We start from the raw sequence: 26,562 nt of genomic DNA, 5'->3' as shown, positions 1-26,562 counted from the left end.
AATTTTGGCCAATTTACGGCTAACGGTTAACTTATTTGCGTTGTAGTTAAAAGAAAAAAGCTTCAATATATCAACAAAGTTGAAATGGTAAATTGGCCACCGTTACGATTATAAAAGCTGACGTTTCGAGCGTTAGCCCTTCGTCGGAGCGAATAGGGGAATTGTGGGTTGTGTGTGCTTTTAAAGGCAGAAAAAGGAGCTACACAACCCACAATTCCCCTATTCGCTCCGACGAAGGGCTAACGCTCGAAACGTCGGCTTTTATAATCGTAACGGTGGCCAATTTACCATTTCAACTTTGTTGATATATTCAAATTATTTCGTTACCCCCACCGACGCAGCCCCAAACAGTTTCTTTAGAAACTATCAGCCTTTATTAAAAGAAAAAAGCTTACGGTTAACTTTTTCTACAATTTACGGTTAAAATTTTTTAAACCCCATGAGACCCTGCTCAATGAAAGGTGCACAATTCAACCAGTTAGATCCAGAGATTATTTGAAATTTTAGTCGGAGGTGCAAATTGAACTTATCAATGGCATACATTTTTTATTTCCCCCGAAAGACTCTTTTAAATATTTAACTCCATAAAGCTGAGATCCTAGAAAGCTGTAGTCCTCACTGTCTACCATACATTATTTTTCATTTTAGCGCTAAGGATTTGGTGTTAATCAAACACCATTCCCTGTTTGATATGAATCATTCTTCTCGTCACTTTTCTATTTGAAAATGTATTGGTATGTCAAGAAGAAATTCCTTTTGGTCACTAATAAGAGTAAAATAGCATCTAAAGTATTTTCGTGAGCTGTATGCTTTATTCAAATATCTTCATTCGTTCAGTCACGTGATGAGCAGAGACAATCCATGAATGATGGAGAATTTACCGAAAAGTTAAGAGTAGGAAAGAAACGAGATAAAGGGGAAATAAAAGAAGGGGAGGAGAGGGAGGGGAAGAAATGGTTAAAAAAGAAGAAAATATATGTCCAGCCGAGAGATTCAGGATATCTAGTGCTGTTCTTGTTCCCCCATCTGATGGTTAGGGTTCCTGAAGTGCTTTATCAGATTTTAACGAATATAATGGGAATTAAAATGGTATATCAATTGACTGCTCTCTTTCCCTCAAGTAAAAATCCATTTAGTGCAGTGGTAGTAATGAATCAGATGTTAAAAGAGGAGGAAAAAAGGTTTAATGGTCGCGTCATCTGCATCTTGCGTCAATCTGGTGGCAACAGTGGTCCGACTGATTCTGGCGACCTTTTCGTCGATCAGTATCGTTACTCTCACATTCCATATTGGCCTATAATTCTTGGCTCTTTAAAAGTTACCCATTAGCCCAATAGTGCCCCTCCAATATTTTATTAGATTTTTACGAAAATGGATTTTTTATGATAGATATAAATCACCGATCTTCCGCATTTGACAGCTCACAATATTTTACATGGCTCTATAACATCAACCGAGATTTTGCTCTCCAAACTACCAAACCTTCTCCACCAGCCCCAAATGGAGCATGCAATAGTTGATAAAATGGACCACAGCTGGTGTTCTTCATTTACTCATAGCCCTGATGACATAGAAGCTACTTGGGTTGGACATTTTCTTGTTGTTCTGAATGTGATTTTAAGTGGAAGCGCCACCTTAGGAAATCTTCTGATCTTGGTTGCCCTTCAAAAGGACTCTCGTCTTCATCCTCCATCGAAGCTTTTGTTTCGTTCCTTGGCGTCCACAGATCTCTGTGTTGGCCTTATTGCGCAGCCAAGTTTTGTTGTTTATCTATTTGTAATCCTAGAAAACAATCATAGCCTGTGTGAAATATCTGAAAATGTAACCAACGTTTCTGGCGCTGTCTTTACTGTCATTTCGCTTTGCACATTAACATGGATAAGTGTGGACAGATTCCTCGCTTTGCAGTTGGGGTTGAGGTACAGACACTTTGTGACAGTGGCCCGAGTTCGTAGAACCTTAATCTTTTCCTGGTTGCTCGTTTTATCAATTGGCACATTGCATTTTTGGAAATTCGATGTTTTTTTGGCCATCATGACTTTGATTGTAGTAATTTGCCTTGTTGCCACAATTTTCTGCTACTCGATGATTTTCGTTACTATGCGACGTCGGCGAGCGAAGCAGATAATTGATTTTGGACAACAAACAGGACACATGCTTAGATATAAAAAGGCAGTTTATAAATTGATGGGGATTTCCCTTTTAGTGGTATCGTTTTATCTGCCGTTTTCGTCCTTTATTACTGTAAGAGTTATAAGCGGACCCGACCCCAGCTTTGCAGTATGGTTGATAACTTTAACAACAGTAGTTTTTCTCAATTCCTCCCTGAACCCACTTGTTTATATTTGGAAGATCGGGGAAGTTAGACGAGCTGTAATTTATACAGTCCGCCGATTTTGTTAATGCTGTCTGTCTTGTTCACTAGTCGTTAAAGAATTCGATTAATTTTCCTGATCAAGAGACAACTTGAATGTTACCCTCAGTGTGACACGTACACTATAATGCATGTTAAAGATGGGGAGGAGATTGTCAGGTAAGAGGAAGTCGATTCTTAGATGGCTTAACACGCTTTGAAGTACGCACCCCCAGTTAATGGAGTATATTTCACCCATAGTAGCCAAGGAGTAGAAAAAACTAGAAATTTACAATTTTTTGGAGAAAATCTTGCTTTCCTCGGAATAAGGCTGTTGTTAATTACACAGTGGTTTTCCTTATATGACCAATATTTATTTATGATATTTAAGATAGTATGCGCGCTCTCATCAATCAAGTGTTGTGTTTAGATGAGGCCAAATAAACACGTAGAAAGACGTCTTTATTTAAAGCAAGACCAGGGATATTAAACGTAATTTCGTTCCTTTAAAAGTCTTTCTTTGCAAAGCATTAATTGTGCAATGAACGCATTTTCCGAAAAAAAAATTGAAAGTCCTTTCCTATGCAAGAAAAGTGCCCTCCAAAAATTGAACAAATTGCTTCAGATATTGTTGGCGATGTAAACTGAATTTAGAATTTAGAAAGGAAGCGTATTTTATTTTTCCTCCGGAAGTACTGCCTATAAACTAACCCCGTAAAGCTGGTCTCCATTGCTAAGTAAAACACTCCCTTTACTCCAAGATCCAAATAATAATTCTCCTCACCGCTTGCCATATATCTTTTATAGATTGAGCTCCGAGAATTTGGTTTCTGAATAAAGGAATATCTCCCAGTTTACTTTTTTCTTTCATCTTGCGTCAATTCGGTGGCAAAAATAGTGCCGCCGATCGATAGTCGTGACTTTCTTCGTTGAATTAAAATTGTGGAATTTCCGCCATATTTCAAATCGTTCAAATCGTTTGCCGAACTCCCATGTTAATCCCTGAATGAAGATCGCAACAGAAAATCAAGTGGGCCCGAAGTACTCTTTTTTATCAATTTTATGGCTATCTTTTCATTGTTGTAAATTCATATCATTTCAATCCGTAATAAAAAAATTGAGCTCTTGCACAATTCACTGAAGGTGTAACCAACGTCTCCGTTTCTGTATTGCACTCATCACACTTTGCACATTGACCGGAATGAGTGTGGACGGACTTTTCGCTTTGTTGTTGAGGCTGAGATACAGATCTAGAATCTTTGTAACAGGACCCGAGCCCAAAGAACCCTTGTTTTCCCAAATGATTTCGGAACAATTCCAAATCAAAGAGAAGAGAACCAACCATATCAATAGTTTATGTGATTTAATTAAGGGCAACTGTCGGATCCTTCCAATTGATGTGAGAAGTTTAGTATGAATAGCAACTGACGCTTTTGTGGTATTTAATTGGATTTTGATGAAGCCATCAGTAAGAGAACCGAATTTCATGTAACCATGGATCATAATCATCCTTATCAATGTGGTGGCAACAGAATTGTCATCGATAAACATACTCTTTTTCCATCAAATCAAAATTGTCCCAAATATTTGCCGAGATGGCATACTAATTACCTCTTTTGCTTCCCTCGATTTTTATCGTATTTTGGCCGCAAGGACGTGAGTTGTTCCAAAGTAATTTTTGAGATTTTAATGAGCGATTAGTGAGAAAAGAAAAATCTATTATTTTGCGGAAATGGGTTTTACACTATGTTCCCATATCTAATCTCTATCTGGTGGCAACCCACTTAGTTGTTTTCGTCAAATCAAATTTGTAGCTCTCACAACATTTTGAAATTGCCAGCCATTCTTAATTTTTAAAAGTTATTAGAGAATTTGCCCCTCAAAATGCCCGCAAACTTCTCTAATGCCTCCATGGAGATCGTTAAAGTTGATGAAATACTTCAAAGGTGTTCTTTGTTTATCGATAGCCTTAAAAACTGAGAGCCAACTTACGTTGAATATTTGTTTATTGTTGTGAACGTGATTTTGAGTGGAGGCGCATTCTTAGGGAATCTTCTGATCTTGGTTGCCCTTGAAAAAGATTTTCGAAAACGAAGAATATAATAGAAGTCTCAGCCTATAAACCATTTATTGTGTAACGAAAACTCTCCAGAATAGGTTGATTTTCCTTTCCTGTTCAAGGAAAGTCACGTTCTCTGTAGAAATTGAAATAATCGTTGGTGGTAGAAATTAGATTTTACAAATATAACTTTTATTTTATTTTTCCCCTAAACGTACTATTTACTTACTCTACTCCATAGAGCTTGGTTCATTTCTAATTGAAATGAACCTAAACCCTTTCAAGTCCAAAACCTAAATGTTACTTCTTCTCAATGCCTGCCTTACATTACTACTTTGATGATAAATCAAACAATAACTGATATTTTTCCTCGATCTCATCAACACTTCGCTCGAAAAGGTATTGTTAATGTCAGGGAAAATTCCTTTTTGGCCACCATCGAAGGGTTAATTAGGTACAACAGAAAAAAAGAATTGGATGAGTATTATATTTTAATGACTCCATTTATGCAATCTAGTGATTGGCAAAGAAATTAAACTGTTTGTGGAGGAGGGAGATTCAGTGGAAAATTTCATAGGAGAAAAGGGGAAAATGGAGGGGGAAGAGATGGCTGAAACATAGCAAAGTTTCAGTCAAGACGATAGATTGGATGTAGAATGCTGTTCGCGTGCCCTAGTTTCATACTTCACTCTCATAGTTGGTTCTTCTTTTAACGAAAAAAACAGAGGGTACATCGATTACATTTTGTCGTACCCTCAATTTTACCTCAAATTTGGCCTCAAGCAAAAGACAACTTCCCTCCGGTTGACAACCCATTAGTGCGTCAATAGTATTTAATCAGATGTAATACAGGAGAGCAAAATTCCATTTATTTACGGAAACAAGTTTTACATCATGATTATAATTACAAATCGTTATCCTTATCTTGCATCAATTAGGTGGTTTTTTCTTCAAATCACATTTGTCACGCTCTCAAATTATTTTACATTGCCCTTTAATATCTTGGAGGTGTAAGATTCAAGAAGGCGTTCCTCCCTCACGACTTTTTGATGGAAGATGCAAACATTAACCGATTGGACCTCAGGTGTTTTTGGTTTATCGATATCTTTGAATACCCAGAACCTCCTTGGGTTGTCTATTTTTTCATTGTTGTAAATGTGATTTTCAGTGGAAGCGCAATCTTAGGAAATCTGCTCATCTTGGTTGCCCTTCAAAAGGATTCTCGTCTTCATCCTCCATCTAAGCTTTTGTTTCGTTCCTTGGCGTCGACAGATCTGTGTGTTGGCCTTATTGCGCAGCCAAGTTTTGTTGTTTATCTTACTTTTATCCTTAAAAACAAATTGAGCCTATGTGAAATACCTGAAGCTGTAATCAACATCTCTGGCGCTGTATTAACTGTCATTTCGCTTTGCACATTGACCGGAATAAGTGTGGACAGACTTCTTGCTTTACAAATGGGAATGAGATATAGACACTTTGTAACAGTGGCCCGAGTTCGTAGAATCTTAGCCTCCACCTGGTTGCTAGTTTTATCGATTGGTGTTTTACACTTTTGGAAAATCAATTTTTTTTTTGCCATAACATGTTTTATTATAGTATTTTGCCTTGTAGCCCTAACTTTCTGCTACTCGATGGTTTTTGTTATTATGCGACGTCGACGAGAGCGACAGATAATTAATTTTGGACAACAAACAGGACACATCGTAAGATATAAAAAAGGAGTTTATAAATTGATAGGGATTTCCCTTTTAATGGTATCGTTTTATCTGCCATTTTCGTCCTTTATTACTGTAAGAGTTATAAACGGACCCGACGCCAGCTATGCAGCATGGTTGAAAACATTTACAACCGTAATTTTTCTCAATTCCTCCCTGAACCCACTTGTTTATATTTGGAAGATCAGGGAAGTTAGACGAGCCGTGATTGTCACAGTTCGCGAACCCTTTACATTTTGCCTCTAGCATGAACGGGCAAAGGCTAGGGTTAGTGTCCAATTGCTCAAATTGTTTGCTTTAATGTAACAAGCCAGTCGTCCTGTATTGAAGAATTGATTATGTTTCATCAATAGTAGTCAAGGATTGCAATAACTTATGTACTATATTTTTTTGATGCGGTAATTTGATAGTCAGGTCTCTACTTCTGTCTTCAATGAGGATATTACGACCGTCAGGTACGATTGCAATTGTAACTTTCGGCTTAATGAGTTGCCAGTTTCTCCAAGGTATATATGGTGAGGTATGAGCTTAATTTTTTTTTGCATCTTATTTTGGCCACAAGGATGTGAGTTGTTCTAAAAATAATTTTTGAGATTTTAATGAAGCCTTTAATGAGCAAAGGAAAATCCATTATTTTGCGGAAATGGGTTTTGCACTGTGATCTCATATCTACTCTCTATCTGGTGGCAAGTCACTTAGTGGTTTTCGTCAAAGGAAATTTGTATCTCTCACGACATTTTGAAATTGCCATATCATTCTTATCTTTAAAAGTTATTAGAGAATTTGCTCCTCAAAATTCCCGTGAACTTCTCTCATCCCTCCATGGAGATCGCTAAATTTGATGAAATACTTCAGAGGTGTTCTTAGTTTATCGATAGCCTTAAAGACCGAGAGCCAACTTGAGTTGAATATTTGTTTATTGTTGTGAATGTGATTTTGAGTGGAAGTGCATTCTTAGGGAATATTCTGGTCTTTAAAAAAGATTCTCGCCTTCATCCTCCCCCTAAGCTTTTGTTTCGTTCCTTGGCGTCGTCGGATCTGTTTGTTGGCCTAATTGTGCAACCCACTTTTGTTTTTTCATCTGTCCTAAAAATCAAAGATAGCCTTTGTAAAATATCTGAAAGTGTGGCCAACCTCTCCTGTATAGTTTTTCGCTGTTATTTCTCTATGCACATTCACTGGGATAGGTATGGACAGATTCCTCGCCTTGCAGTTGGGTATGGGATACAAATACAAGGTGACTGCGGCCCGTGTTCCACACGATAGGACGGAAAACGTGTGCACTGTAAATACCTCTCGTTGTCCCATACAAAGCCTTAGAAAACTTTACTAAGGCTTAGTGTGGGACAACAGGAGGTACTTACAGTGCACGTATTTTCCGTCCTGTCATTTTGTTTTATCCTGGTGCTAGTTTTATCGATTGGTGTGTTTCAGTTTTGGAAGTATAATTTCTTCTTTGTTATTTTGACTTTCACCGTAGTACTATGTCTAGTGCTAACAATTTCCTGAAACACGATGATTTTCGTGACTATACGTCATCGACGCGCGCGGCAGATTGCTAAAATGGGAAGATAAACAGGACATATGGTCAGGTATAAAAAGGCAGTCTATAAATTGCTATGCCGGGATCTCGCTTTTGATGATATTGTTTCATCTACCATTTTCTTACGCTACAGCTGTAAGACATATAAACGGACCAGAAACCACTAATGCATTATGGTTGGTAGCCATGACTTCAGTAGCTTTTCCCAATTCCTCCCTGAACCAACTTGTTTATATCTAGAAGATCGGGAATCCAATTTAGAGCGGAACAACTAAAAATGGATCATTTTTCCAAGAGACCACGATCTCTCGAGACTACGTCTGTCATTAGTTTATCACAGTTTTTTTTTTATGCAGCTTTCTAATACATACACCTACCCCTGTAAAATATCTTAATTTCGTGCAATGCCACTAAATAACTGATCAGCCCAAGACAATATCGATATCTAAGATAGTATGCATGCTCTGTGACCGGTCGATAGGTGCCCTTAGATGAGGCAATATACACACGTAAAAGGTCAATTACACAAAATGAATTTTGTTTTATTTTTCCCTAGATGCACTATTTTTAACTTAACTCCACGGAGCTGGGTTCAATGCTAATTAAAAGGTCATTTACCCTTTCAATTCCAAAATGTAAATGTTAATTCTTTTCAATGCCTCCAATACATTACTTACTACTTTGACGTTATATCAAACAATATCCCCAACTTGATATTTTTCTCTCATCTCATTAAGATATTGCTTGAAAAGGTATTGTTCATGTTAGGAAAAATTCCTTTTTCGCCACCATCGAAGGGTAAAGTAGTTCAAATAGAAAAAATATGTGTTATTAGTATTATATCTTAATGTCTCCATTTATGCAATCTAGTGATTGGCAAGGAAACTGTTTGCGGAGGCTGAGATTCAATGGAAAATTTCATAGAGTGCGGATGGGGAGAATGGAGGAGAAAGGGATGGCTGAGACATAGCAAAATTTGCGTCAAGGAGAAAGATTGGGTGAAGAATGCTGTTCTTGTGCTTAGTTTCATACTTCAGTGGAATAGTTAGTTCTCCTGTGGAGGTTTATCAGATTTTAACGAGAATTACCGGAGATGGTACATTGATGACCTTTTGTTGTCCCCTCAAATTTACCTCAAATTTGGCCTCAAGCAAAACACAAATTCCCTCTGGTTGACAACCCATTAGTGCGTCAGCAATATTTAATCAGATATTAATAGAGGAGAGGAAAATACCATTTATTCACGGGAAGTAAGGTTTACGTCATGATTACAAATCGTTATCCTTATCTTACGTCAATTTGGTGCTTTTTTCTTCAAATCACATTTGTCAGGCTCTTAAATTATTTCACATTGCCCTATAATATCTTGGTAGTGAAAGATTCAAGAAGGCACTCCTCCCTCACGACTTTTTGATGGAAGATGCAAACATTAATCGATTGAACTTCAGGTGTTTTTGGTTTATCGATATCCTCGAAGACTCAGAACCTTCTTGGGTTTTCTATTTTTTCATTGTTGTAAATGTGATTTTCAGTGGAAGCGCAATCTTAGGAAATCTGCTCATCTTGGTTGCCCTTCAAAAGGATTCTCGTCTTCATCATCCATCTAAGCTTTTGTTTCGTTCCTTGGCGTCGACGGATCTTTGTGTTGGCCTTATTGCGCAGCCAAGTTTTGTTGTGTATCTTATTTTTATCCTTAAAAACAAATTGAGCCTATGTGAAATATCGGAAGGTGTAACCATCATCTTTGGCACTGGCTTTACTCTCATTTCGCTTTGCACATTAACATGGATAAGTGTGGACAGATTCCTCGCTTTTCAGTTGGGGTTGAGATACAGAAACTTTGTAACAGTGGCCCGAGTTCGTAGAATCTTAGTCTTTTCCTGGTTGCTAGTCTTACCGATTGGCACATTGTACATTTGGAAATTCAATGTCTTTTTGACCAACACAACTTTGATTGTAGTACTTTGCCTGGTAGCTACAACTTTCTGTTACTCGACGATATTTGTTACTATGCGACGTCGACGAGCGCGGGAGATAATTAAGTTTGGACAACAAGCACGACACAGACTTAGATATAAAAGGACAGTTTATAAATTGATGGGGATTTCCCTTTTCATGGTATCGTTTTATCTGCTGTCTTCGTGCTTTCTAACTGTAAGAGTTATAAACCGACCCGACTTCAGGTATGGAGTAGGGTTGATAACTTTAACAACAGTAGTTTTTCTCAATTCCTCCCTGAACCCACTTGTTTATATTTGGAAGATCGGGGAAGTGAGACGAGCCGTGATTGTTACAGTTCGTGCACTCTTTACATTTTGCTTCTAGCTTTCACTAACGATAGCATGAAGTGGCAAAGGCTAAGGTTAGAGTGTCCAATTGCTCAAATTGTTTGCTTTAATGTAACGAGCCAGTCGTCCTGTATTGAAGAATTGATTGTGTTTCATCAATGGTAGTCAAGGAATGCAATTACTTATGTACTATTTTTTTTTGATGCGGTAATTTGATAGTCAGGTCTCTACTTCTGTCTTCAATGAGGATATTACGACTGTCAGATACGATTGCAATTGTAATTTTCGGCTTAATGAGTTGCCAGTTTCCCCAAGGTATATATGGTGAGGTATGAGCTTAATTTTTTTTTTTCATCTTATTATGGCCGCAAGGACGTTAGTTGTTCTAAAATAATTTTTGAGATTTTAATGAAGCCTTTAATGAGAAAAGGAAAATTTATTATTTTGCGGAAATGGGTTTTGCACTGTGATCTCATATCTACTCTCTATCTGGTGGCAACCCACTTAGTTGCTTTCCCCAAAGAAAGTTTGTATCTCTCACGACATTTTGAAATTGCCATATCATTCTTACCTTTAAAAGTTATTAGAGAATTTGTTCCTCAAACTGCCCGTGAACTTCTCTCATCCCTCCATGGAGATCGCTAAATTTGATGAAATACTTCAAAGGTGTTCTTAGTTTATCGATAGCCTCAAAGACCGAGAGCCAACTTGAGTTGAATATTTGTTTATTGTTGTGAATGTGATTTTGAGTGGAAGTGCATTCATAGGGAATATTCTGATCTTGGTTACCCTTAAAAAAAGATTCCCGCCTTAATCCTCCACCTAAGCTTTTGTTTCGTTCCTTGGCGTCGTCGGATCTGTTTGTTGGCCTAATTGCGCGACCCACTTTTGTTTTTTCATCTGTCCTAAAAATCAAAGATAGCCTTTGTAAAATATCTGAAAGCGTGGCCAACCTCTCCTGTATAGTTTTTCGCTTCTATTTCTCTATGCACATTCACTGGGATAGGTATGGACAGATTCCTCGCCTTGCAGTTGGGTATGAGATACAAATACTAGGTGACTGCGGACCGTGTTCGACACGATAGGACGGAAAACGCGTGCACTGTAAATACCTCTCGTTGTCCCATACAAAGCCTTAGAAAACTTTACTAAGGCTTAGTTTGAGACAACAGGAGGTACTTACAGTACACGTATTTTCCGTCCTGTCATTTTGTTTTATGCTGGTGCTAGTTTTATCGATTGGCGTGTTTCAGTTTTGGAAGTATAATTTCGTCTTTGCTATTCTGACTTTCACCGTAGTACTATGTCTAGTCCTAACAATTTCCTGATACATGATGATTTTCGTGACTATACGTCATCGACGCGCGCGGCAGATTGCTAAAATGGGAAGATAAACTGGACACATGTTCAGGTATAAAAAGGCAGTCTATAAATTGCTATGCCGGGATCTCGCTTTTGATGATATTGTTTTATCTACCATTTTCTTACGCTACAGCTGTAAGACATATAAACGGACCAGAAAGCGCTAATGCATTATGGTTGGTAGCCATGACTTCAGTAGTTTTTCCCAATTCCTCCCTGAACCAACTTGTTTATATCTAGAAGATCAGGAATCCAATTTAGAGCGAAACAACTAAAAATGGATCATTTTTCCAAGAGACCACGATCTCTCGAGACTACGTCTGTCATTAGTTTATCACAGTTTTGTTCTTATGCAGCTTTCTAATACATACCCCTACCCCTGTAAAATATCTTAATTTCGTGCAAGGCCACTAAATAACTGATCAGCCTAAGACAATATCGATATCTAAGATAGTATGCATGCTCTGTGACCGGTCGATAGGTGCCCTTAGATGAGGCAATATAAACACGTAAAAGGTCTTTTACACAAAATGAATTTTATTTTATTTTTCCCTAGATGCACTATTTTTAACTTAACTCCACGGAGCTGGGTTCAATGCTAATTAAAAGGTCATTTACCCTTTCAATTCCAAAATGTAAATATTAATTCTTTTCAATGCCTGCAATACATTACTTACTTCTTTGACGGTATATCAAACATTATCCCCAACTTGATATTTTTCTCTCATCTCATTAACATTTTGCTTGAAAAGGTATTGTTCATGTTAGGAAAAATTCCTTTTTCGCCACCATCGAAGGGTAAAGTAGTTCAAATAGAAAAAAATATATATTATTAGTATTATATATTAATGTCTCCATTTACGCAATCTAGTGATTGGCAAAGAAACCGTTTGCGGAGGCTGAGATTCAATAGAAAATTTCATAGAGTGAAGAAGGGGAGAATGGAGGAGAAAGGGATGGCTGAGACATAGCAAAATTTGCGTCAAGGAGAAAGATTGGGTGAAGAATGCTGTTCTTGTGCCTTAGTTTCATACTTCAGTCGAATAGTTAGTTCTCCTGTGGAGGTTTATCAGATTTTAACGAGAATTACAGGAGATGGTACATTGATGACCTTTTGTTGTCCCCTCAAATTTACCTCAAATTTGGCCTCAAGCAAAAAACAAATTCCCTCTGGTTGACAACCCATTAGTGCGTCAGCAGTATTTAATCAGATATTAATAGAGGAGAGGAAAATACCATTTATTCACGGGAAATAAGCTTTACGCCATGATTACAAATCGTTATCTTTATCTTGCGTCGATTTGGTGCTTTTTTTCTTCAAATCACATTTGTCAGGCTCTCAAATTATTTCACATTGCCCTATAATATCTTGGTAGTGAAAGATTCAAGAAGGCACTCCTCCCTCACGACTTTTTGATGGAAGATGCAAACATTAATCGATTGAACTTCAGGTGTTTTTGGTTTATCGATATCCTCGAAGACTCAGAACCTTCTTGGGTTTTTTTATTTTTTCATTGTTGTAAATGTGATTTTCAGTGGAAGCGCAATCTTAGGAAATCTGCTCATCTTGGTTGCACTTCAAAAGGATTCTCGTCTTCATCCACCATCTAAGCTTTTGTTTCGTTCCTTGGCGTCGACAGATCTGTGTGTTGGCCTTATTGCGCAGCCAAGTTTTGTTGTTTATCTTACTTTTATCCTTAAAAACAAATTGAGCCTATGTCAAATATCGGAAGGTGTAACCATCATCTCTGGCGCTGGCTTTACTCTAATTTCGCTTTGCACATTAACATGGATAAGTGTGGACAGATTCCTCGCTTTGCAGTTGGGGTTGAGATACAGAAACTTTGTAACAGTGGCCCGAGTTCGTAGAATCTTAGTCTTTTCCTGGTTGCTAGTTTTACCGATTGGCACATTGTACATTTGGAAATTCAATGTCTATTTGGCCAACACAACTTTGATTGCAGTACTTTGCCTGGTAGCTACAACTTCCTGTTACTCGACGATATTTGTTACTATGCGACGTCGACGAGCGCGGCAGATAATTGATTTTGGACAACAAACAGGACAAATGCTTAGATATAAAAGGACAGTTTATAAATTGATGGGGATTTCCCTTTTGATGGTATCGTTTTATCTGCCGTTTTCGTGCTTTATTATTGTTAGAGTTATAAACCCACCCGACTTCAGCTATGGAGTAGGGTTGATAACTTTAACAACAGTAGTTTTTCTCAATTCCTCCCTGAACCCACTTGTTTACATTTGGAAGATCGGGGAAGTGAGACGAGCCGTGATTGTTACAGTTCGCGCACTTTTTACATTTTGCTTCTAGCTTTCACTAACGATGGCATGAAGGGGCAAAGGCTAGGGTTAGAGTGACCAATTGCTCAAATTGTTTGCTTTAATGTAACGAGCCAGTCGTCCTGTATTGAAGAATTGATTATGTTTCATCAATAGTAGTCAAGGAATGTAATAACTTTTATATTATTTTTTTTGATGCGGTAATTTGATAGTCAGGTCTCTACTTCTGTCTTCAATGAGGATATTACGATCGTCAGGTTCGATTGCAATTGGAATTTTCGGCTTAATGAGTTGTTAGTTTCAGCAAGGTATTGTGAGGTACGAACTTAATTTTTGATTGTTGTTCTTATCTCAAACATTTTTCCTTTAAGTAAAATATCACAGCTCTTATGACCAAGTATCTGGAGCAACATGACGTAAGTTAAAAAAGAAAGCTAGTGAGTAGTATCGCTATTTCGTTCTTTGAGAGTAGTAACGAGTATTGTTGGAAGACTACTAGCACTCTCTGATTAGCGCACGTAGTGCTTTGTTCCAGTGTGTTGTTAAACTTTTTACCATTTTTAAAGTAGGCAATATTTTGTGATCTTGAACAGATGAAAAGATGACCAATAACTTAAAATGAAAGCTACAGAGATGTGAGTAATGCCAATGTAAGATTTGTTATGCCTTTTAGTGCTAACTAAATCATCATTGTAAGTCGCTTTTATTACACGTTTCGGGCAGTCAGAGGGCCAATAACTAAAATCAACCAATCAAAATGCTCTATTTCCGGTCCAATATTCTCTAAGTATTGGACCGGGCACTGTCCCGAATGGTCCCGAATGATATCGCACTTGTGTCCCTTTGAACTTCAGTCGTATAATAAATCTCTTATAAACCAAGCTTTCTTGGGACCGCACTGGAAGAATATCGGCCCTCGGTCTTTTTTGTACGGACCTCGCTGCGCTCGGTCCGTACTGTCAAGACCTCGGGCCGATATTCTCCCAGTACGGCCCTCGCGCTTGGTTAATAAGATATAGATATTAATTTCTCAAATAATACGTGAATTATAAATGTAAAAGAAGGCCGTATCACCTCGTGACGTTGTATCATGCGTGCGAGTTTCTGTTTTATTGTTATTTTAAGAATACATCGATAATAAAAGCTTTAATCCAGGCAGAAATACCTAAGTTTTAGTTTGAGAGTTCTTGATATAATCGAGAAGAACTTTTGTATCGCCTAGCGTTAAGAATACGAATACCACGATGGCAAAAAAACAGAAGAGATGTTGACGTTAAATCCTTACTCGTGTGCAACCCGTTGTATTTAACAGGTGCAAAACTCTGTCAGTCCAGAAAGCAAATTAAAAGCTCTTATAACGTATTTCATTCAATATAAACAAAGTTAGCTCAGAATAGAATTGTAGGAAAGTTCGACGAAGTTCATGGCGCCGATTTTCCCATTCCGAGAAAAGCGCAAATGAGAATCAATTTGGATTCACTAAAGGTAAATATCCCCTATTTCATATTTTCTTTGGCTGAATATTTGCCATTGAGGAGCGTGTCGCACTTAATGGCTGCTTTTTGTGGGTACAAAAAAAATCCTTTATCAGTGTCAATCCGGCGGCCACTTCAAAGACCTCGGCAACTCCAATGAGGCTCCAATTAAGAAACATAACTGCTAGCTGCATTACCCTCGATGCTATTGAGATGAAAATGTTTTGAAAGATTCTGTTGATTGTTATGTAAAAAAAAAAATTAAGTGTAAATCTATGGTTAAATAAACACTTAACCTTCGGATTTTAGGCCAAAAAAGAATCCTGAGCATATCTAGTGTTAGTTTTCTATTTTAAGCCCGTAACAAGATCATTAAGAGAAGAAATTAATTTTCAATTTGACTCCAGGGCCTAACGGAAATGAAAACTGAATGCGATTCTTATAACTTGCCATTATGAGGGTCTATATCTCATCTCAAAATAAATATCTTGGTGTTTAATATCCGCCATTCTAAAACAACTTTTGTATTCATGCCAAGAATTGTCAACTTTCCAAGATCGCATCAAACTAATATTTTGTGTAATGCGTCGTACGATTGCCATCCATAAAGTGAAACTGAATGTTCTAATTCACTTCCAAATGGAAAACAGTAGCTTAAGTCTCCAGTTTCAGGAGGTCACCGAATGCACTGCGTACGCTAACATGTTCTTCAACCTCAGATCGGCTTGGATAATTTTTTTCATCATTGCTTTCGATGTTGTTCTTTTTTTAATGGCAATCGTGGGAAACGCACTGATCTTAGTGGCTCTTCAGTCGGAATCTCACCTTTTTCCAACATCAAGAATGTTATTTCGCTCTCTAGCATCAACTGATCTTTGCGTCGGTCTTATAACTCAACCTTGCTTTGGAATATTTCTATTTTCGGTGGCGACAAATCGTATGCGCATATGTGAAATAACGGAAGGTATGCTACACGCCAGTGGCGCGGTACTTTGCGGTATATCTCTTTCCAATCTGACCGCAATAAGTGTGGATAGACTTCTCGCTCTGCACTTAGGGCTGAGGTACAGACAAGTTCTGACTGTTACACGAGTTCGTGGAGTTATAGCTCTCTCGTGGCTGGTGTATTCGTCACTTGGCTTGCTATACTACTTGAACATAGATGGTTTCTTGATTGCTTTGCCCATAAACACACTCTTATGTATTCTGTCCTTGACAATTTGCTACATGAAAATCGTGGTTACTATGCGTCGTCGTCAAGCTCGGGTTCACGAAGAGAGACACTTGAACAATGTCAATTCAGGCCGCCTGCAGATGTACCAAAAAACAGTTACTTATTCAATGTGGGTTTCGCTTGCAATAATATCTTTTTATCTTCCATTTATGGTTGTCTTAGTTGTCAGATCGATTCACGGAAACAGTCTCTCTTTAGTGCGTGCACAAGGCCTCGCTGCATGTTTGGTTTTTCTCAACTCATCGTTGAACCCGTTTATTTATTGCTGGAAGATCAAGGAAGTAAGACAAACTGTAAAGACGACGGTCAGACGCTGCTGGCCTCTATCTACACAAAATTGAAGCCTGACATCTTTATCAAGAAAATACTACTTGTCTGTATTGGCAACGAGTCAGATTTTTTTATTTCATTTAACGAGGGATGGATTTTTTTTCCTCACCTGTTATAATAAAGTCGCATAATAGAATCGTTAATAAAAAGGCCGAAATTGGTTAATTATTTGAGTTTTTGCGGAGCGCAGTTTTTTTGCTTTCCATTTCTACTTTAAAGAACATACGCAATAACGGGTGTTGCCATAAGGATGAGAACTGTCAAAATTTGGCTCATACTTTAAATCAATTCCTAAATAGTCGGGATGATTGTAAAAATGTTCCTTTGCAACAAGGACAACAAAAAAAACCGCTTGTCTGCACACTGGTGAGTTCCTTTCAACTGTACATAACATGATTAAAATCAATCTTGTCATCCCGTCGTGGTCACCTTCTTAAAGTTAATCAGTAAATCAGTAAGGGAAAGGTTGTCTCTAATTTACTGCCAAAATGCCACCATGTTGAATTTCCTCATTTAATAATAGGCCATTTTACAGTTGTGCACTTAGTTGCCAAGCCTTTGATTCAGAGTGAGGCTGAAGGTGACCTTGTTGTGATAGAGACCTGTAGATACTTGGCATGATAACAGAGTGAATTACATTTGAAAGGCAGCAAGGTTTGTATGATAATAAGGTCAACCCTAGCCTCACTCCCATTCAAAGGCTTGGTAACCAAGCACACAACTGTAAAATGGACTATTTAGAAGAACTCAGCTCTCGTCACTGCTGGTGTTTGAGAAACGTTGAGGTTGAAATTTGCATTTTGGTAGATGATATGGTAATGCGCCCTGCATTCCTTAAGCCTGCATTGTTTAAACCTGCTAATTCATTGTTCCATCATTTTGCCATCTTAAACAATAGCAAGTGCAAGCATAAATTCTCTAACAGCCGAATTTTATATTGCTCTAATACGATGGCGACCAAACAGCTTCTACTTCTTTCGGGCGATGTTGAAACCAACCCCGAATGACAAGGCGTGATTGACCAAAAGGGAGATTATCTGCAGGACTTCGCAAGGTCTGTTCACCTGGGATTAAACCCGAGTGTAGCACACAATAACATCCACAGCCTTAGGGATAAGGTCGACGAGATAAAAATATTGCTGCACATCTGCCGTTTTGACATTCTTGCGATTACTGAAACTCACTTGGATCGGAAAATTTCCAATCGTCAACTCGAGATTAATAACTACAAGATTATCCGAAGGGACAGAGACACTAACACCATCGGCGGTGGATGTTTATTCTATAACGCCAATCATATATGCTCAACTAGGCTAACAAGGGCGGATCCAGGAATTTTTGATAGGGGGGTCCAAACTTTGGTTCAGAAAGGACTGTTGGACTCTTTTGAGGCAAATTACTTCTCCTCCACACTCTCCACACTCCCCACACCCCCTCCCACCAGTCGCGGTTGCACGATATAATTCCTTGGCCGCTTACCGTTTACATAGATTCATTAATTTAAAAAATCAGCCAGTTAAAAAGTGATATACGATCCTGCGTATGTAAGAATTTCAGTCTCAAAGTTGTAAGCGTCAGGTCTGATAGGGGGGGGGGGTCCGGATCCCCCGGACCCTCCCCCTGGATCCGCCACTGGCTAAGCTCCTTGGAATTGAAGTACACTGAGGCTATATGGCTTAAGATTCTGAAACTCGTCCGTATTCATCGTAGGAACTGTTTATAGACCACCTTCAGATTCTCTATTCTTTGATAGATGTAAGGTCACACTCGAGAAACTCTGGATTAAACTCCGCAATGTAGTTATCATTGGCGACTTAAACTGCGATAGTACTTGTCTTACTGACGGTTCAATTTCCTCCACTTGTGGCCAAAAATTACAGGATTTGTCATCTCACTTTGACTACACGGTTAACAATGATAAACCAACTAGGGTGACAAGGGTAACAAGTGATACGTCTACTCTGATTGACCTGGTAATAAGCAGCAAGCGTAACCTGATAAAAAAAACACCAGAACAATCGAGCTTGGAATCTTGGACCACATGCTTGTCCATTCATCAGTCTAAACAAGGATCAAGCGACCCCCTCCTATGGCTCGTTCTTACAAAAACTTTGACCAAGCCAAATTTTCAACGGATATCGCTGAGGCCCCTTGGTCTGTATGCGAGGTATTCGACGACCTGGATGATTGTTATTGGGCGTGGACGCACATTTACGGTCAGATATGTGACAGGCACGCGCCCTTGCGCGAGATCAAAGTCAGAAGTCAGTCTTTACCCTGGGTTACTCCACGGATACGCCATATGATGAACTTACGCTTTAACACTCTTCTTAAAGCAAAACAATCCAAAAATCAAGAACTGCGGGCTAAGTATCGCTCATTAAGAAATAGGGTTACGCATGATGTCAGAGTTGTTAAATGCAAGTTCTACAACGATCTTTTTGACGAAGTAAAAGATTGCAAGTCGTACTGGAAGTTTGTCAAAAAAAGCTACTTACGGCTCTGTGCAGCAGCCCATACTTGGTATTAGGTCATCAGATGGGGAAATCAAAACATCTGATTACAAGAAAGCGCAGATTCTTAATGAGTACTTCTCTACTGTTGGTTAAAAGTTGGCAAACGATCTTCATGTTTGTAATCAGGAGAGTAGTAATATTTACTTCTGCCACGTTACTCCCTACATAACGAATATTTGCATATCATATGACAATGTTGCTAATAACATTAAAAAGATGAAAACAAACAAAGCCAGTGGACCGGATAATGTTTCCCCAAAACTACTTAAACACGCAGGAACTGGAGCGGATCCCATCATTACTGTCTCTTTATAAGCAAAGTGTTGCAAGAAAGTCAGTCCCTGCCTCATGGAAAAACGCTAACGTCTCTGCCCTCTTCAAGAAAGACGATGAAACTGACAAACAAAACTATCGACCAATTTACCTACTATGCGTCCCAGGAAACCTAATTGAACAGGCTGTTGCCACCACAATTTTATGCTCATATTTCTGAGCATAATCTCAACCACTCTCACCAGTGGACTTACAAAAAGGGCCACTCGACCGAATTGTTGTTGGTAAAATTGTTCGAGGACTGGAGACGTGCACTGGATAAAAATCTAGTGGTTGGCATCGTCTTCGTTGACATCCGCAAGGCCTTCGATTCCATCTCTCATCATGTCCTCTTGAAAAAGTTGCAAGCAGTTGGTGTTGCTGGTGATCTATGGTGCTGGATCAAAGATTAGTTAGCTGACCGCTCTCAAGCCACAGTCGTAAATGGTTTTCACTCCGAAATTCTACCTGTGAAGTTTGGCGTGTCGCAGGGATCCGTTTTGTGTCCCACCTTGTTTTCGTTGTTTTGCAACGATTTGCCTGACATAGTTGGGGATTGTGATGGTGATATTCACATGTATGCTGATGACGCTACGATTTACGCGGCTGCGTCTTCTCCTGATATAGTCGCTGTTGTCATACGCGTGCAATCTCAAGCAAAAGCTTATTTAAACATTTTCTAAAACACAAAACCTCATACGCTTAGTTGAATTTATAGATGAATAATATTTTAATTAATTTTTAATTAATTGGGTTAATTTTTAAATATTCCACCGTATTAGATTAATTAAGTCAATTACCGTATTTCTTCACCTATAAGCCGATCTCGGCTATAAGCCGAGACCCTGACTTTCAGGGTCTTTACGCTACACTCAAGCTGCCCAAAAAAAAAGGTAAAACCATCGGCTATAAGCCGAGAGCGAAATTATTGATTGTAACTGGCCATTTGAGCAAGCGAACCTCACGGAAAACATAAGAAATTGACTCACTAAACACAAAACCTAATGAATTACAATAAACACAAAAGAAAAAAAGCGAACCAATCAAGAGATATGAATATCAATTGATCCAACGAACTGTATAAATACTACCACGCGACAACAGATTAACCACAACAACAATAATAATCTCAGTTAAACGTTTCAAAGTATCAATCTATCGAGTATACCTTTCGTCGCTGTCACTTTTTATCATCATGCCTAAAGCACGCCGTTCCTCGTATAGTATGGCTTTCAAGATAAAAGTTATCGCGGAAGCTGAAGCGGTAGAAAACAACTCGGAAATCGCTCGAGAATATGGACTAAGCGAGTCCATGGTACGACGCTGGAGAAGAGACCAGGCGACTATTCTTTCCGGAGAGCTGAAGATGTCTGCAAAACGTGCGACGATGGGCCGTTTCACTCCGAAATATCCCGAACTAGACCAGCAAGTGATGGAGTGGTTTTCACAGCAAAGAGAACAAGGTTGGTATTTACTTTTCTGTCTAAAATTTTAAGAGTTTTTGAAGAGTTGAATGATATCGTCTTTCAGTGCGTGGGAAACAGAGACTTTGATTGGTCAGAAATATGTTGTTGTCATGACAATTTCATAACATGTCACGAAAAGAGTGCTGCAGTCACGAATCTACGGTTATCTCGCAGCAAAATAAGATTGTTATTTTATTTTTCGTAGGTATTGCGGTGAGTGGATTGATCCTTCGCCTTAAAGCTAAAGAGCTCTCCGATGATCCTGCTTTCAAAGCTTCCCGTGGATGGTACGAGAAATGGAAACGACGCCACTCGGTCAGCATGCGAACCAAAACAACTCTGGCCCAGCGATTGCCCGCCGATCTCGAAGAGAACATTGTGTGCTTTCATCGCTTCGTCATTGCAGCAAGAAGACGCGCCGACTACCCTTTATCCCGCATCTACAACATGGATGAGACACCCATGCGTTTTGAGCTGCCATCGAACCGAACACTGGAATTCAGTGGAAGCCGAACAGTGCCAGTAAAATCTTGCGGAGCGGAAAAGCGGAGCTTCACCGTCGTTCTTGCTGTTGCTGCCGATGGAGCAAAGGTGCCACCGAAAGTCATCTTCAAAGGCGTCCGTACACCGAGAGATCTGGTTGTGCCGCATCCTCTTCGTGTTTCCTTCCATAAGAAAGGGTGGATGGATGAACAGGGCATCCGAGAATGGATTCGACAGAGTTTGCCCCGTGCCGAGCGTTCCCTTTTGGTGTGGGACTCATTCCGAGCTCACTTGACCGATTCCGTGAAAGATGACCTGAAGCAGCGAAACATTGACGTCGCAGTTATCCCTGGTGGCCTAACCCCGGTTGTACAGCCCTTGGATAAGTGCCTAAACAAGCCATTTAAAGATAATGTGCGCCGAAAGTACTTGGCGTGGATGACATCTGGGCCATTTGAGTTTACCCCAGCTGGGAAGAAGAAGGCGCCAAGCAGAAATCTTGTCCTCAGGTGGATCAAGGAAGCATGGGCAGAGATACCCGAAGAGATGGTTGTCAAATCCTTCAAGACCTGCGGTATTTCCAATGCCTTGGACGGAACAGAGGACGACGTGGTCTACTCTGAGGAAACCCCAGAAGTAGATGATGAATACATAGAAGAGAACGAGTTCGACACAGACAGCGAAAACGAAACGGATGGCGAGTAAACCATTGGGTTGAAAGCCCTTGCACGTATCCGTCAAACGGCTCCTTTAGGAGCCACCAATTTCATAAAAGTGAATAACCAATATTCAGAAGTTATTTTTGTTGTGTTTTATTACTTCTGCTTCATTGCTAACTTGACTACAAGCCGGGGGGGTAAAGTTATTCAGCAACTGTATATTTTTAAAATGTAAAACCCTCGGCTATAAGCCGAACCCCGTTCTCCGTGAAAAATCTCCCAAAATTTTGGGTCGAAAACTGAAAAAATCGCTCGGCTTATAGGTGAAGAAATACGGTAGGTTGATTTTAAATCAAGGTTAATTAATTGGTTAGATTAATTTTTATATACACGACCATAATAGGTTAATTAGGTTGATTATATTGCTCCCAGTCCTCTTTCGCCGTTGGACGGCTTAAAGACAGGGGGCCGGTTATTCAAACAAAGCAGAGCTGGCGTTTAACAAAACCACGTTCTAAACTAAATTTGTGAACATTATCAAGAAGGGTGGTAACTGGCAATGGAAAGACATTCATTTATCAAAAACACCTTCTTATGGAGTTTTCTAAACTCTTGCCAGGTATTCTTATCCTTATGGGATAAAATATGCCGCAAGTGCCGGCACTCGCGAGCATCCTAACACACTTTGTCCGCGCATCACTTATCGTTCTCACGGCCCGCTTCAAATGGATCGAAGCCTTTTATCCGAGCTCCTACGACTTAAGTTATGAAGTTTGTTAATCTTAGGATGGTGGCTATGTTTCAGAGGCCCCAAAATCTTCAAGTGAATGTGGCCATTTCTAGCTACTCAGAGGTTTATACAATGGACATAGAAATCTCATTAATCATCAGCGAATTTAGAAAGCTTAGAAAATAATTAATTCGCGCCCGGTTCTTAACAATTTGTCATCAATTCCGAGCGTGCAATTATTTTAGCTGAGATGCTTTAAAAATCCTTTGAAACAACCGCTTCGCGTTTGTCGGTCGCAAAAAGAGAAACATTGCCGATATCTGCCGGGTAACCAATGATATAAAATGGAAGCTCATCCGCTCGGATTAAGAAGCATTCAGTCAGTCAGTCATGATCAGTACCGAGATGAAGAGCAATCACTTGAAAACTGTTGTCGTTACACCTGTGGAGTCATCTGTCACGACCCTTCATTTAGTGGCGTCCAGTGCCTCTCCTGATGAACCGTCCCCACCGGCAAACATTCGCCTAACTCTGGTAGGTTTAAACAAATTTACCGATGCACTTATTGCATTAAATGCAGTAGGAGGTTAAATTACTAATCAAAGTTTTCAACAAAGCTGATCAAAATAATTTTTACAGATTATTGAGAGCAAATTTCAGATCAAGTTCGTTAAAGCTGGTTTCTTGCCGTGATTTATTAAAATGAAATTAGTCTACTGATGTTGCACTCTGAACATGGACACAATTGAATGGTTAATGTATCCTTTATCTTTACTTCTCTTATCTAAAAGTCTAAAGTCATCTCTTGCAACCAAATTAATAAAACAAGTTATGTTATTTAATATCCAAACACACTTCCAGCTATAAGTCCAGTTGTACTTCACGAGCATTCCCCCCACCCCGTGCACCGAAAGTTACTATTTTAACTTAATATACTTTATAACCTGTTTTTATATCATTTACAGTAATGGTGGAGGCACAGAATGAAAACAGTTTCAGTTACCGTGCGGCACATTTATGCAGCTCTCGTAATTATGCCAGTCAGAGCCCATTTCCTCGCTCTGATTGCGCATACTCCTGTAGTGATTGCACAGACGACCACGCGTCAAGACATTTCGGGAAAATTCCACGGACTAGAAGACAGTGCGAGCCATTTTCGTCAACTGAAAGACCGAAGGTGGAGAGAGCGTTTAAGCGACAGACGTCGGCGTATTTATCCTCTGCAGAAGAAGATGAATCGACAGGAATATACGAGATTTTACTAGAAAAACGTCAACGGGCGAGTCATTCACAACTTTTCTTATTGAGTAAAGTACCTCGGCCACCAAGAGAACCGGGCTGTTTTTGTTGCCATAATTAAGTAACACAAAAGTAAGAGCTGAGGCGATTTCGGGTAAAAGTGCGAAAGAACTCTTTCCATGTCGTCCCAATAATTTCAGCAAAATACACAGTCAATATATGGTAATTAATCTTGTATTTGTTATTGTGTTATTGATCTCGAGATTATTTTATGTTTCGAGCCGTTCCAAAGGATCTCAACATTACTTTAGTTTATTTTTGGTGTTTCGTGAAACCAATAGTGTTTAAATACTATTCTATCATTAAACTATAGTAACTTTTTAGATGTATCATCACTCAAGAAAGTATAAAAACAAATAGAGCTATGTTCCAAGTTGAGGCCAGCAATGACCATTCGATGAACAAATAATCTCCTGACAGAGTCTCAACATGAATTGTTGAAGAGTTTGTAGCTCAAAAGCCTTCCGCGTCTGTTAAAATTTCTTTTACCAGTAGAGGGTAAGTTTTCAGAAAATGCTTCAGATTATCCTACTTCCCTACATTTTGAAGACATCCGTCGTTTTTCAAGAACTGGACACCATGAACATTAGCCAGAATCTTGTACCTGCCATTACTTGCGAGCTCCATCGTGGCGGGAAAACTGTGACTGCTGTTACTGAGGAACACCATTGAGGCGGGAACTGAAAATTGTTTATGACGTCTGGATAGTATCAGGCGTCATAACTGGTGGGAACCGCATAGGTGTCAATGTGAGTCTTGGAAGCAGAATACGGTTTACTTCTGTAGTAGCCGTACTGTTTCTCCAGCTCTTTAAAATTGAACTTGTAGGCGTACTTTCGTCCGCGAATTTTGGTCAGTACTTTCTTATGGTAGTAATAGCGCATTGCACGGCTGAACTTTTGATACGTTATGTTCGGTCTGCAATTCCTTTCTCCCCACAAAAGAGCCACTTCGGGTCCGGCCGACCGATCACGAATTCTCCATCGGCTCCCTCCCATGAAATGATTGACTGGTACCGCTGCACCGAGAGATGGTCCAGAAGAAACTTGAAGAGCTTGCTTGTTTTCCAGAGTTTATCAAGTAAAACTTCAAGAGCAAAAGTAAACATAGAGCAATCAGAAAACAAAAATTTAAAATTAACAAGTCTCCTTCTAGCCATTTATGAACGAAGAGATAACAGGTTTCAGGTTTAGGATGAAAAGTAGTACTTTGAAGGCAACTAGCATTTCCTAGCCAGTAAATGTGTAATCATAAATTGAGTGTTCCCACTGCGAGAAACAGCCAATCAACACAGATAATACACAATTAATGACTGTCTTGATGAAAATCTGGAAATTATTTTTTACCTCTAATGAAATGGCCCGCCTAGACTAGCATAGCTATATGCGGGCAAGTCCGACTTTAAATTTGTGTTTTATGTAATAACAATCATAAAAAATGATGATGATGATGAAATGTTTAAAAAAGAGTCAGAGCCCTAAAATTGTGACGTTTGAACGCTCTTTGCTTATGTGAATTTCCGTAAAACGTTTTTCTAAAGCTTTGGAGCAGTGCTCTCGTTTAAAATCAGTGGATACTCCTGAATTCAAGAATTTTTTGGTGAATATGTGTAGATTCAGTCAAGTTTACATCATAATCCAAAAGGAAATTCGACAGTTTAATTGATGGTAGGGAGTCGAAGTTATATAATCATAATCATTGAATCATCATGAAAAAAAAGACAAGATTTTAATTAGTCTTTTAAGTTTGCTCGCAGGAACCTATCATTAAGACAGCACGTAAACACACATCCAAAGCTTACCACAGTTGTTATAAAAAAAGTTTTCACTTCCAGAAAAAAGCAGTCCACCTCTCTCTCTAATTTCACAAAGTCATCTTTGCAGCTGAAAGCTCACTCCGGCAAACAGCAACACTGATAAATAAAGGCTGTTACTTTCTAAAGAAACTGTTTGGGGCTGCGTCGGTGGGGGTAACGAAATAATTTGGATATATCAACAAAGTTGAAATGGTAAATTGGCCACCATAACGATTACAAAAGCTGACGTTTCGAGCGTTAGCCCCTCGTCGGAGCGACACTGATAGCCACATAATGCCGAGGTGTCCAGCTATAAGCTAATTCATAAGGTTATTGTTTTTACAAATCATATTTGTTTCCTGGCCAACGGAATGTAATTACTCCAAAAAAAAATGCTACCGTCGCTATAAACATGACAAATGTTTTCAGATAAACTTACGCAACAAAACCCGAAAACTGCTTTGAACAGAAGATGGACCAATCAGTAAAAAAGCCGTTTCCTTTCTACTGCACGGATTCAGAGGAACTGTGTTGTTTCTATGGTGATCGTTGCTATAACAGCTAGAAGTATTTGGTTACATATTGTATGAGTTTTTCGCTAGGGGAACTGAATCTCAGTCCAATAGATCTTCATTAGTCGCAAAA

General features: G+C 39.1%; 3 protein-coding genes and 1 pseudogene across 3 annotated transcripts; all 4 read left to right on the top strand.

Moving 5' to 3' along the window:
* The first annotated feature begins 1,434 nt into the window (after positions 1–1,434).
* Positions 1,435–3,210, top strand: LOC148733464 (melanocyte-stimulating hormone receptor-like). Its single transcript, XM_088755913.1, has one exon. It carries the CDS (start codon positions 1,501–1,503, stop codon positions 2,401–2,403), a length of 903 nt encoding a protein of 300 aa, XP_088612039.1. The 5' UTR covers positions 1,435–1,500; the 3' UTR covers positions 2,404–3,210.
* Positions 3,211–5,385: 2,175 nt separating this feature from the next.
* On the top strand, positions 5,386–10,414 carry LOC148733463 (melanocyte-stimulating hormone receptor-like). The gene is made up of 2 exons (XM_088758980.1): positions 5,386–6,394; positions 10,033–10,414. The coding sequence occupies exon 1, from the start codon at positions 5,462–5,464 to the stop codon at positions 6,371–6,373; it is 912 nt and encodes a 303-aa protein (XP_088615106.1). The 5' UTR covers positions 5,386–5,461; the 3' UTR covers positions 6,374–6,394; positions 10,033–10,414.
* LOC148733462 (adenosine receptor A3-like) lies at positions 8,430–10,414 on the top strand. The gene has a single exon (XM_088758979.1). It carries the CDS (start codon positions 9,084–9,086, stop codon positions 9,993–9,995), a length of 912 nt encoding a protein of 303 aa, XP_088615105.1. The 5' UTR covers positions 8,430–9,083; the 3' UTR covers positions 9,996–10,414.
* A 1,867-nt stretch (positions 10,415–12,281) lies between these two features.
* Positions 12,282–14,845, top strand: LOC148733461 (melanocyte-stimulating hormone receptor-like; annotated as a pseudogene).
* Positions 14,846–26,562: the final 11,717 nt, after the last annotated feature.

This window comes from Stylophora pistillata, chromosome 4, assembly GCF_964205215.1.
Source record: "Stylophora pistillata chromosome 4, jaStyPist1.2, whole genome shotgun sequence".
NCBI lineage: Eukaryota > Metazoa > Cnidaria > Anthozoa > Scleractinia > Pocilloporidae > Stylophora > Stylophora pistillata.
The sequence above is the reverse complement of the archived record's forward strand: the minus strand, read 5'-3'. Positions and strand labels throughout refer to the sequence as shown.